The sequence below is a fragment of the Pipistrellus kuhlii genome, unplaced genomic scaffold, assembly GCF_014108245.1.
Source record: "Pipistrellus kuhlii isolate mPipKuh1 unplaced genomic scaffold, mPipKuh1.p scaffold_m20_p_8, whole genome shotgun sequence".
In the NCBI taxonomy this organism is placed as follows: Eukaryota; Metazoa; Chordata; class Mammalia; order Chiroptera; family Vespertilionidae; genus Pipistrellus; species Pipistrellus kuhlii.
Genome location: NW_023425584.1, coordinates 50,872,586 through 50,890,800, shown reverse-complemented (window position 1 = coordinate 50,890,800; position 18,215 = coordinate 50,872,586). Strand labels below are relative to the sequence as shown.

The 18,215-nt window shown below is 44.7% G+C and overlaps 2 protein-coding genes across 11 annotated transcripts in view; one reads left to right on the top strand and one right to left on the bottom strand.

The window, feature by feature from the left end:
• The window catches only part of GATB (glutamyl-tRNA amidotransferase subunit B), a 78,163-nt gene extending 65,681 nt beyond the window's left edge, over nt 1-12,482 (top strand). For all 3 annotated transcript variants that reach the window (XM_036424787.2, XM_036424786.2, XM_036424784.2), the window contains 3 exons: nt 871-949; nt 9,196-9,330; nt 10,553-12,482. In XM_036424787.2, coding sequence (XP_036280680.1) covers nt 871-949; nt 9,196-9,330; nt 10,553-10,681 — 343 coding nt within the window. In that variant the 3' untranslated portion in view covers nt 10,682-12,482. The remainder of the gene's footprint in view (nt 1-870; nt 950-9,195; nt 9,331-10,552) is intronic.
• The window catches only part of FHIP1A (FHF complex subunit HOOK interacting protein 1A), a 202,420-nt gene continuing 195,460 nt past the window's right edge, over nt 11,256-18,215 (bottom strand). For all 8 annotated transcript variants that reach the window (XM_045576427.1, XM_045576426.1, XM_036424770.2 and 5 more), the window contains one exon: nt 11,256-18,165. In XM_045576427.1, coding sequence (XP_045432383.1) covers nt 17,912-18,165 — 254 coding nt within the window. In that variant the 3' untranslated portion in view covers nt 11,256-17,911. The remainder of the gene's footprint in view (nt 18,166-18,215) is intronic.

The following is an 18,215-nucleotide window of genomic DNA, read 5'->3' as shown; positions in this document are numbered from 1 at the left end:
AGCGCTGTTTATAAGCTGCCCCACCTATTTAAAATTAGCCCATAATGACCTCAGATAGACGGTTTAATTATCCTAGTTACTGTATGTGTTTGGAAGTAGCAAAACCATATATTTTAAAAGAAACCTATAATTCAGTTTTGTCTTTTCAGTAATCTCGGCACTCACCCCCTCACCCCAACTCCTACCCCTGAGTGTGAATTAATGACACTTTGTGTTTATTTGCTTCTTGGCCTTTTGTATCACAGCATCTTGGTAAATAAGTCATGTCCTAGAAGTATAGATAATGACTTCTAAGCCTTGTGTCCTGAAAGCTCTTGTGACTTCAGAAGAGAACAGTTTAAGAAGATGCCCTTGAGGATAGCTAAAGAAATGGTGGGTAGTCATTGCATTCCCTTAAAGAAAAGCTCTCATAATAAAAAATAATTTATATTTCCACAGAAACTCTCAAAATGTGGCTTTGTTAGCTGTTTTGTTTAAAGTAATTTTTAGGCTGGTCTTCTGTTGAAATGCTTAATTACTGGGGTGGGTTTTTGTTTTGTTTTTTTTCTTTCCTCATCACGGTTCATGAATTTTGCAGCCACCTCCTTTCTTTGACAAATTAAACTGAGCAATTGTCTGTTGCTACAACTTCTGCCAAACAGCTGTTATTGTTGGGTGGTAAAACAAAGAAAAACAACGCTAGTGACAAAAATTTGTTATATCTTAAAATACAAAGTAAATAAAATAAAGCCCAAATGGCCCTGTTTTCCTTCCTGGGTAGGAGGTTAATTATATAAACCTATAAAATCGAGTCTTGCAGTTACAAGAAACTGTAAATGGATATGCTAACATGAAATATGCATTTCTTTTCTCTCCTTTTGGGGCTGCTAGTCCTGTCACACCTTCTGCACTGGCCGAGCTTCTCAACCTACTGGACCAGAAAACAATATCTTCAGCCGCAGCTAAAAAGGTATGCCCCCACTTCCTAAAGCTTCTCCCTGCTCTGCTGTCCCAGCAGAAGTTTTCTGCCGTCACTCAGTGAATTTCCTAGTTGACGTAGTAAATGCTTATAAGTGCTATTTGCATGCTGAAAGGTAGAAATATTTTATTTAGCAAATAAAATAAAGCCAGTCTGAGCTAGGCAGGTGATTTGCTTCTCATCTTTGCTAACCAGGGGGAATACTTACTGTTTGACTTGCTTGGAATGTTTTCCAAACATTTGCTTATATAAAAGGCTGGGGCCCTGAAGTTCCTGGGGGATTCTGACTATGGAACTTGCCCTGGACTGTGAGAGGCTCCAGCAGCCTGTGATGACAACCTCCAAGACCAGGGACTCATTTTTCTTCGTCTCCTGGTTGCCCCTGAAAGCCAGTCTTTCAGCAAGGAGGATGAGGTCAGACAGACTGCCTAAGCTCAGAAAATTTCACACACATGCTCAGTGTGTGAAAACACAGAATAGCATCATCATCATAGGTGGCCTGGTGCCTCATCTCCACCTCCATCTAACAATGTCAGGTGAGTGAAAGATTCCTGGAATTCTGAAAACTCAAGTAAGTACCCAGAACAGTCAAGAACACCAAGGCAACCACCTGATCTCCACTTCAGATACCTGAAGCTGTCAATGAGGTAGCCAGAAACTAATGTTATTTTAATGCTGCCTTTTGCATTTAATAGTTATACACATCAACAGTAGTGGCAGATTATAGAGTGAGGCTTTGGAAAGTGTCTGCTTTTGGCTAATTAGGAGGCACCATGAAGCATACATCTGCCCATTCGGGTTGAACCTGGAGACAGGAACTGATAAAGGCTGTTTCCCCACTAAGTGAGGCTGACATTGCAGGGCCCTGGCCACCTTCAGGAAAGGATTGTGGTTGCTGGGATGTCAGAGGAATACAAATGTTTATGGGAATGCTCAACTAGAGCAGAAAGATGAGATGGCTGGAGGGCAGAAAATACATGTATGTGCATTAAAGAGCAGATGAATTGTAGCATTTGAAATGAAGGGCAAAATCTTCCCCTTTCCACTCATCTTGCCCCACACACAGAAGAAAAGGAAACAAAACCAACCAACCCAATGCAGTGAATATGATAGACTCAGTGGGATGATGGGGAACATGCTGGAAGGTGCTAACAGCTGGGTTCAGATATAGAGACACTTTTGGATTCTAAATAAATTTGGAGCATGTAAAAAAGGAGGTGGGGTAAATCCTGGCTTCTAGGAGGCAAAGTGAAATGCAAGTCTGATTAGAAAGGTGTGAATTGTGTGCTGCATAAGGAAATCTCCCTTATTTATCACTAGAGGCCCAGTGCACAAATTGGTGCATCTTGAAAGGAATTGTGGGCCTCAAGGTTGTGGTATGCACAATGGCAGGTCTCTGCCCATTCTCTGTGATATCCGGCCTGGTCCCTCCCCCCATGGCCCCTGGTCCTGTCTACAGGCAGCCCTGTTCCCGCTGCCTCACTCCCATGCACTGAAGATGCTGGCCCTGCTCGCACCCAGTGACAGCATGGAGTAATTGAGGCTGACACCAGCAGCGGGTATTGGCACCAGCAGTGGGTGCAAACGTTGGCTACTGCCCCCATCATCCCTCAGGAGCAGGGGGAGGTGGAGAAGCCCTGATAGGGATTAGGCCAGAAGCTGCTGCTCACACCTGCTAATGGCACTGAGTGATTGGGATTGGTGCTGGGCACCATCAGCAGGTGTGAGTGGCAGCTCCAGTGCCAGTTGCAGGTGCAAGCAGGGCTGGCACTGGCAACAGGTGTGAGCACCAGGCGGGAAGACGGTTTGTAGGAACAAAGAATTTTCAGTAATTACCAGAGGCTCATCCTAATGACAGTGATCGGTGCCCCGCCTTGGTCTGGCGCCCCTGCTCATCTGCTGCTTCATCCCGCGACGGCCAACACCCACCATGTTCAGCTTACACCCCTGGTGGTCATAGAGACCACTTGTTCAGTTGTTTTGGTTGTTTTGGTTCCGCTGTTTGGTCTATTTGCATAATAGCCTTTTATTATATAGGATTGTCTTGGTGGTTTTGCTTTATTTTACTTGTTTTCTGAATTTCTGGTGAAATAAATGATATGTTTTTTATGAAGAATTCATCCTTCTGGTATGTATGCATGGGAATGGTATTCATCCAGTATTAATGGTAGTTATTTCAAGGTGCTAGAATTTGAAAATCTCTATATTTTCCTGTATTACTTAAACTTTTTCTATAGCTTTATGATATAGTTTAAAATTGGGGAATGTGATGTATCCATTTTTTTTTTTGTTTTTTTCCTTAGGATTGCTTTGGCTATTAGAGTCTTTTGTGGTACCATACAAATTTCAGGATTTTTTGTTCCATTTCTGTGAAAAAATGCCCATTGGGATTTTGTTAAGGATTGCATTAACTCTGTAGATTCCTTTAGGTAACATTGGCATTTTAACAATGTTAATTTTTCTAGTCTGTGAACACAGAATATCTTTTCGTTTCCTTGTGTTTTCTTTAGTGTCTTTCACAATTGTATTGCAGGTTTCAGTATATAGGTCTTCCACATTCTTGGTTACACTTATTCCTAGGTATCATATTCTTTTTGTAGTGATGGTAAATGGGATGTTTTGCTCATTTCACTTTGATAGTTCGTTGTTAATAGAGAGAAATGCAACATATTTTTGCATATTGATTTTGTATCCTGCAACTTTACTGAGTTTATTACTTCTAATAGTTTTTTTATGGTCTTTAGGGTTATCCACATATAAAATCTCATCCACAAATAATGAGTTTCACTTCCTTCCCAATTTGGATCCCTTTTGTTGTTGTTTTTTTTTGTTTGTTTATTGTTGTTTTTTGCCTAATTACTCTGGCAAGGACTTCCAGTACTATGTGAATAGAAGTGGCAAGAGTGGGCATCCTTGTCTTGTTCCTGATCCTAGAGGGAAAGTGTTCAGTTGTTAGCTGCTGTGTATCATGTGGCCTATATTGTATTGTGTTGCAGTACTTTCCTTCTAAACCCATTTTGAGAGTTTTGTCATAAATGGATGTTGTATTTTGTTGAGTGCTTTTTATGTATCTATTGAGAGTTGCTTTTTATGTATCTATTGAGAGTATCAAGATTATTATCCTTCATTTTGTCATTTCCTTGTGTCTAAACAAAAATCAACAAAAACCTTTGTAGATAGTGTTACATGTCATGCATACAAATATTTCATGTCTTTTACCTCCTTTTAATATTTTTGGTCTTTCCATATAATATTTTTCTTTGCCCTGCTTCTCTTACGGGTTTGTGCTGATGTTTGTTACTTTTAGAAGGATGATCTTTCACAATACTTGCCTCTGACCAGAGGGGATGTCCCCTAAATAGGTCTTTCCTTCACTTTCTGACCCTGGAAGCTCCCAGTATAGGTGAAGGCCCTGCCTGCTTTCCTTCTAGACACCTTAAAACAAGCTGAAGGATGAGTTTCTGTCCCCATTTTAGAGCTGGCTCATTGGTCGGGTGCGATTGGGGTTCCCAGTTTGTATTACCCCATATTTTGGTGGACATTAGTACAAAGGACCAGCATGGCACTGGGAATTCCTTATGTGTGCCCCTTGAGTAGGCAACAGCTGAGCCTAAAGCTGCATGCCTGGCCAAAAACATTGCACTTTGATAGCACTTCCCAGGATAGTAATTAAACACAGACAAAAGCTGAGGATTTATGCTACACCATGACGCTGGCAACAACAGAGGCCATTACATTTGCTGCAAGAGGGCCAGGGGAGGAAACACGTGGCCCCTTCAGTGGCTCCCACCCTACTAGGTTCCAGCCACGAGTGTACAATCTGTCTTAAGTAGGATTAAGCTGAGGTTTGGACCAGTGAAGTGTACAGTGTCAGTCCAAGGGGCTGGAGCTAGGCTACAATGCCACTTGACTAATGAGGGAAGTTAGTAAGCTGATGTGTTCTAATTCCATGAGTAGACACTCCAGCCACCAGGCTTCCCTTTGTTCCTGGAGGCCCCTGAAATGTGTTTCTCTCATGTCTCTCCTTTTTACCCCACTTCACCCTTCTTTCTCAGGGAGCAGCCAGTCTCTGTATTTAAAAGCATCAGTCCTCCTGTTGTCCTGCTTTTCCTCTGAATGGTGTGGTTTGGCAATGATTTCCGTGCTGCTCCATATCGCCTGAATTCTGGTGATTTTGGTTCAAGCAAATCCCACCATTGTTTGAGCCTGTCGGTCCCAGTTATGTGAGGTGCCAGACCTAGGTTGATCTGCTCAGATCTGCATGGCCCCTGAGACAACCTGGTTGATCTGCTCAGATCTGCATGGCCCCTGAGACAAAGCCCTGAGCTTCCCGCCTCCTTTCCTAGAAGGGTTATTTTATTTATTAGAGAGTTCTCACAGGTGATTTTTGCTTTGAGCCAGAGATGTGGGTTCTCCTGAGATCTTCACTCTTCTTTTCCTGAATGTTGGACAATTTCAACTGGGAACTTCTTTTAGGAGACTATTGTGATGGACAAAAACATTGGTCAAAGTCTAAATACTTACCAGTAGGAGATAATTATATATTTGATGAATAGCTTTTCATTAATATAAGGAAGCACTTCTGTGATAAATGAAACAAAAATGGGTCACAAATTGTATACACATTATGGTCATAATTATGTTACAAAACAGAAAGACAAAGATGGGAAGGGAAAACTCCAAAATACTAGCCTTGGTTATCCTGAGGGAATGGGAATACAGGTGATTCGTTTTTATCTTTTCTATTTTTCCTTATTTTCTACAGTGATTAACTTTTATAATTAGAAACAATGGTTTTCATAGAATTTATTGGGGTGACATATATAATAATAAAATGGTAATATGCTAATTAGACCAGACAGCTGAATGACCTTCCAGATGTCGTTTTGGATGAAGCTGCAGCAGCAGGGGCTGAGGCAGGTAAGCAGAGCAGTTAGGAACGATCAGGCCAGCAAGCGGTTAGAAACTAGCGGTCCCAGACTGCGAGAGGGATCTCTGCCAGTTTGGACATCCCCTGAGGGGTTTTGCATTGCAAGTGGGTGCAGGCTGGGCTGAGCACCCCTCCCATGCACAAATTTCATGCACTGGGCCTCTAGTCTATATAAGGCTAATATGCAAAGTGTCCCCTCAGGAGTTCGACTGGGAGACCAATCACTCACTATGATGTGCACTGACCACGAGGGGGTGACATGGAATAAAAGGAGGCCCTATCTGGCAGCTGGAAGGCCCTGATCACTGGCTACGTCTTAAGGACCACACCCATGCACAAATTTCGTGCACCAGGCCTCTTCACATGTGTCAAACACAAGGCCCGCGGGCCAAATCCATCCCGCCAGGCCTTGCAATGTGGCCCGCACCGCGCTGTCATCACTGCACTCCGCTGCGTTTCCATCACAATGACAGTTTATGACTGTTCAGTAAACCATTCGGCCCGCAATTTAGGCTGGATTTTAGATTTTGGCCCCTTCTCTGATTGAGTTCGACACCCCTACGTTGGTTAATAAAATTATACATATTTCAGGTACACAGTTCTATAGTACACCATCTGTATATTGTATGTTCACCCCAAGTCAGATCTCCTTCCATCACCATTTATTCCCCTTTCCCTCTGGTAATCACTATACTGTTGTCTGTGTATATGAGTTGGCAAATGTCTTATTATTCAGTAGCTTGTTCCCTCATTCTGTTGATGGCTTCCTCTACACACAAGCTTTTTAGTTTGTAGTTCCAGTTTATATAGTCCCATTTATTTCTCTTTCTTTTTGTTTTCCTTGCCTGAGAAGACATACCTATAAAAAAAAATATTGTTTAATGTCAAAGGATTTACTGCCTGTGGTTTTCTATAGGAGTTCCATGGTCTCCGGTTTTACACCCAAGTCCCAGTCCATTCTGAGTTCATTCCTGTATATAGAGTAAGAATGTGGTCCAGCCTCACTTTCCTGCAAGTATCTGTTCAGCTTTCTCAACACAGCATCCACCTAAGAGACTGTCTTTACTCCTCTGTACAGCCCTGCCTCCTGTTAGGTCAGTTGATGATATAGATATGGGCTTACATCTAGGCTCTCCACTCTGCCCCATTAATCCACACATCTGTCCCCATACCAGTACCACACTGCCTTGACCACCATACCTAAAGTCAGGTAATGTCATACCTCCAACTTTGTTCTTTCTCAAGATTGCTTTGGCTGTTTGGAGACTACTGTGTGGATGTTGACTCCATGGAGTAGAAGTTGCTTTAGCTGAGTTCTGGTACCAACCAGGCTTGCCTTTCAAGGGTGTCATTTGTGGTGCTTTCATGTGGTCTGAAGTTAACCACTGGGTGTGTTGGTTCTGGAACCTCTTGGAAGGGGCTCTGGTGCAGGCCAAGGTCAGCCAATGCTTGTGCCAGGCTTGGGGCTACAAAGTGACCTGTGGTTGGCCGCTTGTGCTGGGCTTGGATGCTCTGCTGCAACCCAGCCTGGCTGCCACTGTGCAGGCTTGAGCCCTTTGGTGGGCACCACCGTGTGTGCTGAGGCCAGCCACCACTTGGATAGGGCTTGTGTCTGCTTAGTTGAGGCTATGTCCCAAGCCAAGGCTGGCCATGGCCTATACCAGGCTTGGGGCCACTTGACAGGAGTTACAATGCAAGTTGAGACTGGTTGTCACTTGTGCCAGGCTTGGAGCCACTTAGCAAGAGGTACAGAGAATGCCAGGCTGGATTCTGCTTGTTTGGGTTTTGTGGACCTTTGAGGTATTTTAGGAAAGTCCATAGCATAAGCTAAGGCAGGCCACTTGTGTGGAGGAACCACTAGACGTGGCTCAGGTCGGGCAAGCAAGTTGGTGGGGAGGATATAACACCAGGGCAGGGTGAAATGGTGTTAGCCAGTTTGATGGAGAGCTCAGATTTGGCACCCACCTGTACCAGGCTGGCAGGATGGGAGAAGGGCTCAACAAAGGAGCAGCGGCTACTACCAGCACTTCTGTCTCCAAAGAGAGCTGCACCAGCCCCGAAGCCAATCAGTTTAACTCCTCACCTTGTGTCCCTGGTGCTTTTCAAGCTGCTGCCGCTGTGCTAGAGCCCAAAGCAAGTGATTTGGGAAGCAAATGAGTCTGTTCGAGGATCCTCGAAAGAGGAATGCGGGTACTCCAACAGCCTTCCATCTCACTCTCATGCAATCTCTGCTGGTTTTTCATAGCCAGATGTTGTGGGGACTTCTCTTTCCAGTACTGGTGCCCTGGGATGAGACCCCTTGCTCCTCAGGGGGGCCTCTGTAGAAGAGATAATCTTCCTGATTTTTAATCTCCACACCATGGATAGGGGGACCTGCCCATTCCACCTTCCCACCCTCCTACCATTCTCCACGCAGCCTCTTTACAGGACTTCTGTGTAGCTTGTCCTCAGGTGGTTTTCAGTGATAACTGTTCTAGAATTTGGTTGTAATTTTGATGTGAGCATGGGAGAAGGCAAGCACAGCTGTTACCTACTCTGCCTCTTGACCCAAGTCCTATGGGCTAATTACTGACCAGCTATTTTTCCGGGAGGATGGTTCGTCCTTGGCCCAAGTGGTCTTAGGTGTGGTCAATGCTAACTACAGGCCAAGATTAAGAGGTGCCATATGAGACACACAGGACACCACCCCTTCCAGCTCTCACTAGAAAAATGAGAGGAATGAGGAAAACTGCCCCAGGAAATGTTTGTTTGTTTTTAATTTCCAATTTTGATAAGTAGAAAAATACAAACATTAACTATTGATCATCCCAGCCAGATTTGGGGCCAGGTCCCTGTGGATTATGATTTCTGTTTTTAGTTATTTTTCATTTGTATCTTCATTATGGGGCCATTTTCTCTAAGCAGGCTGGGTTTTCTGAACCTCATCTAAGAGCAATGGTTAACTCCTACCTCCTTTGAAGCCCCATCCTTCACCACACAGATTTCAGTTAATTCAATGGACAGGAGACAGCTGGGCTGGCCCTCCTGCTCCTGTCAGCAGGAGCCTATATGTAACCATCTCACACCTCCTCTAACCCCTCCCTGCTGGTGGCTGAGTCAGCTGGTAGGGAGTACCTGTCTCTGCAGTGTGGCCTCCTGCTCTGCTCCATGGGAGCAGCTCAGCATGGGAAGGCTCCAGGTGTGTCCACATCCGCCACAGAGCAGCTTCCTCCCAGATGTGTCAGAAGCAGGTAACCGTGTGGGCCACACTCGCAGCTGGAATTCATTGCATCTGCTTGCTGACTTCTCTCCCCACTTCTGCCTGCAGGTGTTTGAGGAGCTGTGGAGGAGTGGAGGGAAGACTCCAGCACAGATTGTTTCAGAAAAGAGGCTTGAACTGATGCAGGATCAAGAGGCCCTGGAAGAGCTCTGCCAGGCTACGATGGAGAAACATCCTCAAGTGGTAATTACCACCTATAGGGTGAGGAGGATCTTTACGAGCAGCTGAAGGGAGGGGCCAGTCTGAGGACACAGCCAAGAGCCTGTCCACAGCTCCTTGTAACATCAACCCAGAGGTGCTTCCTAATAATGGCTGATGTAGTTCAACAGTAATTCCCTAAGTATTTATGTCAGCTTTTAGCTCAAGGGATGAGCTAAAGGATAAGGTCAAGGGATGAAAGCAGGTGAATATTAGAGAAATACAGCTTTTTCCCAGGGAAAAGGAAGATCTACCCTGCAATTTAATTTCATGGCATTTCAGTTGGAAGGGTAGATCTCAGACTCACTACCCAAGTTTTGAGCTCCTGGGTACACGGCCCTCCCAGGCATGTGGCTTCTGAACATGCTGTGTCTGCCCTGCTTCATGAGGCAGAAACACGTTAACTTCATGCCATTAACAGGTGGGAAGAAATGCAAAAAAAAAATATTTGTAAATTATGGAGGAAATCCTTAACAGAAGCAGAGCTGAAAACCAAGTCATTTTGTGTTCTGAGCATGGAAAATAGAAAAGCTACAATGAGTAGCATCCCTCCCTCCCCAAGTCTAATATTGTCTAGAGATATTTTTCAGCTGGGGTGGGGGGGGAGATAATTAGTATTTCTTTCAGAATAACAGCCACCTACCCATCAGCTTGCCAAGGGCATTCAGCTCTGGAAAGTGCTCTTGACAAGGAAATGAGCCTACACTGGGAACCTCTGTCCTCCTGCCTCAGCTGTAGAGACCTATAAAGTTACACTTTTAGTTTCAGACTCATTCCACAGCACTGAGTGGAGATACTCACAGGTTTTATTGCCCATCAGGCCTGCAGAGCAGGAGAGGAGCCGGTGGACCTGGCACCACGGTGCAGTACCCCTCCCTGCCCCCATCCACATGCTCGGGGAGAGTCACCATTCCGTGGCTTTGTTTTCTAGTAAACAGGAGTTTAAACCTTCCAGGGAAAAGGAGACCTGTATGTCAGTGCTGCTGACCTCCACTGGAGGCCCACACAGTCCTCTGTCCCTGCCAGTGGGAGGCAGAGTGGCAGGATCTCCAACAAGAGCCTAGAAAACACCTCAGATCTTCACACAGCCCCTTCCTTCTCTCATACAAAAAGAAACAATTTAAATTTCAGTAAATACAAACCTTAGTTTAAGATGTTTAGGTATGAGTCTATATTTTCTCCTCTAAAACAATTTCTGTCTTGAAAGGTAATGGATCTGAAGAAGGGAAACCCCAGAGCTATAAATAAACTGATTGGCTTGGTCCGAAAAGCGACTCTCAATCGAGCAGACCCCACTGTGATAAAGGAGATGCTGGAGAGGCAGCTGTCATCATGAGGTACTTCACTCCGTCTGCCTGAGGGAGAGAATGGAGCCACGACACAGAGCCAGAGCCTCGGAACCCAACGTCCGCGAGCGAGCTTGACGCGCCGGCATCCCCCAATCCCTGGGTGCCACCTCCACAGGCCAGCAGCCTTACCTGTTCGCATCACTGACATCAAAATGGCTCCATCATAGCTGCAAAGGTGGTTAATTAAGCACATTCTAGTGCTTAATAATTCTGAGCTAAATGAAACATGCTGTTTCTGATACTGTTACCTAAGAAAAAGTTCATTATGCAGTTATTTCAGCAAATATTTCTGAGCACATCCTAAGGGCCAGCAGTGATTGAAAGAGACCAGAATCTGGGTGCCGTATTTTAGACCTAAAAAGAGGTTGATGAAGAGGAAAGAGGAAGACAGCAAGATAAATCCATTGACAGTGTGTTTAGATTTGTCTCCTGAGGGCAGGAGAGGAGGATGTCGGTCACCCATCCACTGAGTAGAAGTGGTGCCCATTCAATCAACGCCCTAGGAGGGCATACTCTGAGAATAAATGGATTTTTTCTTTTTGGTAAAATAGACAACAGAAGTTTTCAAATAAATTTAATGAATAAAATATGTATTGATATATCACATTAAAAATTAACATTTTAAAGATTGTGCAGTTGACAATTCCCCTGCCCCCTCAGGCCAAGAGAGATAAAAAAGAGAAATAATAAGTTGTAACATTAAGTTGATCTGTTTTGCCCGGAAAGAATAAGATTATAAACTGGCAAATCAAAATTTTGACCTTTAATGGTAATTGTGGTGCCATTACAGCATCTCCGTGAAGTCGGGTGCCTTTGCCGCTGTTCTCAAGACAGTAATACTCTTTCTGTCCGTCGCACTGGGCGCCCCTTTGCCCATTTAATGCCTTTTTACCTCTGACTCACCATGCTTAAAGGCCTGTTTTGTAAGTGGTGGTTTTTAAAAGCACATGTCAAATTGTGACATACATGAGAGAGGAAACATTTTGGAAGCCCTACTTTACCCTGAATTCTTTAGCCTACAAAGAAAAGTATAAACATTTCAGGCATGAATGGTGCTCCCATGGCGGCGGAGAAAAGACCTTCCCCATCACCAGTTAGCAGTGATGGTCGCAGACGCAGGACTTCCTAAGCAGGTAATGGGAAAAGCGATCCTCTGGCTAATTTAGAATTAGAATATGTTATACCCCCCAAGAAGCTATGTGTCCCCCATTCTGTCCCAATACTGACAACCACTGGGCCTAAAAGTAAAGTATCACCATTGAACCTCTTTTCCAGAGAGAAAGGCAAGTCCATTCTCTCTCTCTCCCCACAAGTCTCAGAATTAATTTCAAACAGGTAAGGACATTGTGAGGTTGGAATCTGGCAGGATCATTATTTTGCAAAGCCTGGCTTCTTAGTCATCAAACTTGACAGAATGCACTGGAGGAGCTTTTCAAACCATTGGAAATCAAGGGCTGGTTTAAACTCTTACATCAAGTGTACACTGTACTATGGACTGACCGTTCTCAGAGAAACATGCCGTCTTCAACTCACTCGAGCTTCACCAAGCTGACTGTGGTCCTGGAATCCCACTGCTGAAATCCTAAAAATCAGACTATTGTGTGGTTATAACTGCTTATGAGAAAAAGAAAAATCATACCACAGCTCAGATATCTTACTTCCTGTAAGAACCTGACTAGATATTCAGAAGATATGTTCACGTAGTACCCTAAGAAATCCACGAAATCTGGCTCTGCTCCCAATAGACCTCAGTGAATACAGTTTTAAATACAGTATGACTTTGCAAGAGTGTGATTTAGTCTGTCTGCTATTTAGGGGCAAATCTCATTAAAATGTATGAGTTGGTGCCACAGGTGAAGCCACTGCCATCTGTCATTGGAATCGCACACCTGTAAGCTGGGAGGGGAATGCGCCAGAAAACAGGCTGCCCCCCAGGTCAGGTCAGCCTGGCCAGGTGCAGGCCATGTGCTGTGTTGCTTGAGGAGGTTGCTTGGTTGGTTATGGTGGGAGGGGAGGAATGTCAGCCTCAGGACTCACCATGCTCCCTGGCACAGAATAAGTACTTAGTAAAAGTCATTAATTTATAAAACGAAATTTTTTGTGGGGCCACCTTTGCATGAGAAGTTGGTGCCCACTTACTCAGCTTGTAAACTCTGGATCTCTTGGTCTAGGAAGGAGCTTCCTGACTGCAGGCCTGTGCCTCAAGGTGAACTGTTCCTACCTGTCAAGGTGTAAGTAGCCCAGGAAAAAAACAAGTCGATCATTATTTATGCCAAGGATGCGTTACCTGAGCTTCACACACCACCCATCTTTTTTGTAATTATTGCTAATCTTTACAATAAGATTGTAAGAAGGCCATGAAATGTTTTGAAAGTAACATCCTCTTGGGGCTTTGAGTTAGCTAGTTAATTCAATATACAGGTTATGGCCACCACCCACAATTTGTTGTATTTTTTTCATTTCTTGCATTTAGCTGTATCATTTCAAGGATTCTGCAAGGTGACTCTTTGGGAAAAAACACTAAATCTCTCTGAAAGGCCATGTTCCTCATTACAGAAGCAGTGTGGAAACGGCTGCCATGCTTCTTCAGCAGATTGGAGACAAATGCGCCCGGGGATTGTTTAAGAAGAGAGCTGACCCCCGATTGTGAGATGCAAAGCATCTGACTGAAATCCAATCTCACTGCCTGCCTTCGTCAAACAACTTAGCAGAAATCAATTAAGTAACATCGTCAATACCAAATTCCCTCTCTCAAAATGTCTCCAGGGCAAAAGGGGGCTAGTTATAGGTGGGCCTTGTGTAGACTTGTGCCAGTGAAAAGTCCGCTGATGCGCTAAGCAGCACAGACTTCTGCAGTGTCAGCTCCAGGAAATTTATAATCTGGCCTAAGAGCTTCCATCACTCTTGCCAGGCTCTGCAATGACATAGGACACCTAAGTGCCCTCAAAGGTGCCTGTAGGACATGCTGAACTCTTGCTGGCAGGACCTGCGAGCAGCCTTGCTGCTTGTGTGAGTGACAGCGAGTTAGGTCAGCTCACATGTAAAACGAACAAAATTCAATGACCCAGCAGGTCAGGAAGGGTCAGTCCCCACCTAAAATCACTATTCACTTCAGATCCCAAGTGCAGAGGCCGAAGAACTGAAGGCATCTTCCCACCGCATGCCTGTGTTTTCCCTACCGGACCTCACCGAAAATCTTTCACTAAAGCCCGTTTATCCAGTTAATGAGCTGCCTGGATAATCTGTCCGCAGAACAAGTAATGGCCCAATAAATGCTGGGACGTGGAGAGGATTTACTGAGGCAAAATTATCCTGAAAACAACACTTCGTCTCCCAGGCCCTCTTTATTAAAAAAAAAAGGCATTAGGTTTATGATGGTCATTCAAACAAAAAATAAAAAGCCGACTCCATTCTCTTTCAAGTATTTCCTCAATGATGTAATTTAAGGATGGAGTATAAACTGGCTTGACAGTGTTCTGTTTTAAGCTGTTATTTGGTGGGAAATTCATGTTGTGTGATGTATAGAATGATAGCAGCAGCAGGAAGGGGCCTGAGAATATCTACTTAGCGACTTAAAGCTGATGTGGCATCAGCGACCAGAGGACCGCTGTTTCCAGGAAGAGCCAGTACTGCAAAGCCAGCTGAGATTTGCAGCAAGCCACGAATTACACTGGCTTGGGCCAAGGACTGGAAGTGGCACATTCAATAATAGCCTTCCTACAGTAAGCTGTTTCATAAAAATAGCAAGCATGCCTGCCAGTTCAGTAAACACAGGGCAGGTAATTAGCAATTAAATCAAACTGCCCTTAAATGAGAACTGGAGGGGAAGCTGTGGACATTTAACATCACACCAGTGGCATGCCTCACCCCTGCTGGGGCAGTCCTTCCTCATGAAAGCAACCTAGACACAGTGATCCGATTCAGAATGCATTGCAAACACATACTATGCTTCCAGATTCTGTTCCTCATGGGACGCCCTCCTGACTACCACGTTACCACAGGAAAGCCACTTGCTATGGAAGAGGTGTTCTGAGGGCCCTAGATGACTGAATGCCTCCTCTCTGCAGGTGACAGACGCAGTGCCAACCCCAAAACAGCAAAGCATTTTCCAAAGCACAGGGTGGGCAAAAGTGGGTTTACAGTTGTGAGTACATGAAACGGAGTTTATTCTTCAGTTATTATTTGTATGACAATATACAATAAAACTACTTTTGCCCACCTCTGTAATACTAAGAGAAAGGGGGCAGTTTTATAATTCCCCTCAATACCAGGAGAAGAAAGAATCCATTGATAAAGAAAATCCCACCGCTAACTGGTTACTCCAGCATCATGGCTGACAACTTAATGGCTAATAAATTGTCATTTGCTCCCTCCCCCCAAATTGTATTCGAGCTAAACTCAAAATTTCTTTGTTTAAAAATTTAAGAACATTTCCTTGGCCCTTTTGAAAAATTCAATTTTAAATAGCTCCTTCCTATCATATACCACAAAACTCACTTCACCTGAACTGAACCTCAGACCCTACTTATGAGTGGAGGTTAATGCTCTGATGTTCCAGGAACCCCTGACTGGCCTCCGTTGGCCCAGGACACCATGACACCAGCCAGGGGCTTCCCACAAGGCTCTGCCCTCTTCTTCCACAAGTAGCACAGTGTTGGACGTGCCAGTCTGTCCAGATGGAAAAGTATCTCAACTCTTGGGCCATGTTTTAGAGCATGCCAGATATCTAATTTTTCCCCAAAACTTATTACAGAAAATATTTCTATGTGACTAGAATATTTTACTTCATTACCAGAACTTTTCCCAGCCTCACCCACTTCCTGCACAGTATCTTCATATCAACCTAGACCAATGTTCATTCCTCCAGCCCCTAGGATATGCTCTTCTACTTACAGCCTCAGTTCTTCAGTTTTCCCCTGGCACATGCACACCATCTGTAAACCACATTACTAACCCACCTGGCTGTTTCACTCAACCAAATGGGTTTTCTGGTTTTCCAGAATGTATTTCCGGGTCAATTTTCTGAATTAACGGTGTAAAACCCTGGACACAATACTCTGCAGTGGATTCAGAAACATGAACCAGTTTCTGATGTCAAACAGGTTAATGTGAATTTGCTAACAGCACCCAACCACTGGAGTTTCTTTTCCTGCCTCTCACCCCAGACACTGGTCATCTCTGTCTCCTGTAAAGTAAGTCTACTTCAGAACCTATTTAATAAATACCAAGAACCCACACCATCACCAGATAATGGAGATACATGTAAACAAAACCTAAAAGCTTGAAGAGTTTCCAGATGTAACTTCCACATTTTATGTACCTGGGAAGTCCAAACTGGGAGACAAATACTTGTGCAAAACAAAGGGAGAGGCTAATAACTTAAAGCTTACCTTCCCTCCTCCTGCTCTTTCCCTCCCTTTTCCAGTGGAGACCTGGTTGTGCAAATGCAAGCAGGCGCCAGGAAGCCCACTACATGCCAGTCTGCTGGGCCTCGTGGGTTCTAACTGCTGCACCATAGCTGGGCAAGCCATTTTTCAAACCAGACAAATTTGAAGTTAGAAACGTTCAATGAATTGGTGTCTTTGGTTGCTTGCTTAGACTCGGAAACACTACAAGGTTGGCCCCTAAAAGCCAGTCTCAGTGGCTGTGTCAAGGTCCCTAGAACACAAAAGGTGGCCGCTGCTCTGCAGGGCCTCAGATACAATTGCTTCTTCCACTCCCCTCCTGACCCAGAGGCTGGTTAAAACCAAACCAGTGCTCCTGAGGCACAGCCACCAGACCTGTGGCTGCCTGCTACTCTTCTCCTCCACCCCCCACCCCCGAGGTTCAGCAGTGACACCACAGAGACAGAGACCTGGGGTTTCCAAGTTCCCTCCACACAGGAGGCTCATCCTTGTAAGTGCTTCTCACCTGCCCCAAATAGGAGGAGAATTGAATATCCATCAATACCCGTTGTTTAGGGTCTCATTTTTAGCCCACACTTATCTTGTGTGTTTCTCACTCTTAGTGATGATTGAAGGAGACTATGGCTTCTCTTATAATTATGCCTCTTGGTGCAAGCTGAAAAGCAGCAGAAAGGCACTAACACATCACACTGGGGTCTTCCAATGAGCCCCATTTTTCAGGAGGCGGTGATTCCGAGTGCAGTGAGTCACTGGCAGGCACTTGGCTTTGCAGGGCTCCCTGCGACCTGTTTGCATTTGCATCCCAACCCCCAAAGCAGGTGTACAGTTCCTGGTTCTCTACAAAGTGCAACACATTAGGAAAAGCAAGCAACATTTAAATAATTAGCAATGATTCTATAGGCTGCATTTATCTTTTTCCCTCCATATTCCACACACACATCAAAACACAAGCACCAAAAAAACCCCACAAACCCTACTATGAAATGGCTTCACAAATTAATCTGGTTTTCATAAAACACTTTAAAAAATAATGATGGCTGTCTTATATATGATAGCATGCTTTCTTCTGAGCAAAATCCTAAAAACCAAAGAAACAGTTTGCATAGGTATATTTCACTTTGTGCAAATCTGACTAAGATAAGGCTACTTTCAGTGTTAGGTGACACACCAAATCATCTCTCCAGCAGCAGGAACATTTCCCAAATTCTCTTCAACTGCATCAGCCTCCCAGCAGACAGCCAAGACCAATGGATTTGCCTGCACCATAAGCAATCTGTGTTGAGCAGAAAGCGAGTCTTGGACATAAAATGCTTAGGGACAGATTATAACGTGCTTACGTGATGGAGGCTCCATTTTTATTCTTCCCTTTGATAAAATGGAAGCCAAAAATGCAGAAGGCCACAGGAATGGGTGTGCTTTCTTCATGTGCCATTGAAGAGCCGACCTGACAAGGGGTGCTTCCAGGAGTCACTGAACCCCAATATTCGCTTGGTGTGCTCTACGCTGTAAGAAGAGTCAACTCAAAGGGATGAGAGAATAACAACCAAAATATTTTAGGGAGAACTGAGCAAAGAAAACCCGCCCAAGGAGCAGCCAGCTTATGAGACTTACATTCTGTATGGCGCAGGGTGGGAAGGCCCAGCGAGAGAGAGAGGAGGTGCCCAGAAGGTCCCCTCCCCATAAATCAAGTATTGTCAGGAAACATCAAAGTAGAAATCTTTGTAAGCAGCTTTGCATTTAACATTCAGTCAAGACACTAAAACCTTAAAAAATAAGAACCTCCATTAAAAAAAAAACAAAAACAAAAAAAAACTAACAATAGGAGTCCTCAAAGTCGCCCAGGATCTTGTAGCAGAGAACGGAGTGCTCCTGGGCCAAGGCAGCCAGTTCCTTCAGGAACTCAGGGAAGAGGGCCGCAGCCAGCATGGTGTTCCTCACTGGCAGGGGCAGGCTTGGCGGCACCCCCGCCACCGTGGCTCTGCTCGTCAGGAAGGGCTGGAGCACTCGTGGGGGACCATCCAGAAGGTTCCTGCCAGCTGCCATCCTGGAAGCATCCTGAGTGGGATCTGAAACCAGAAAGCAGACGGTCACAGGGGCCCTCCAGAGCACTTTACCT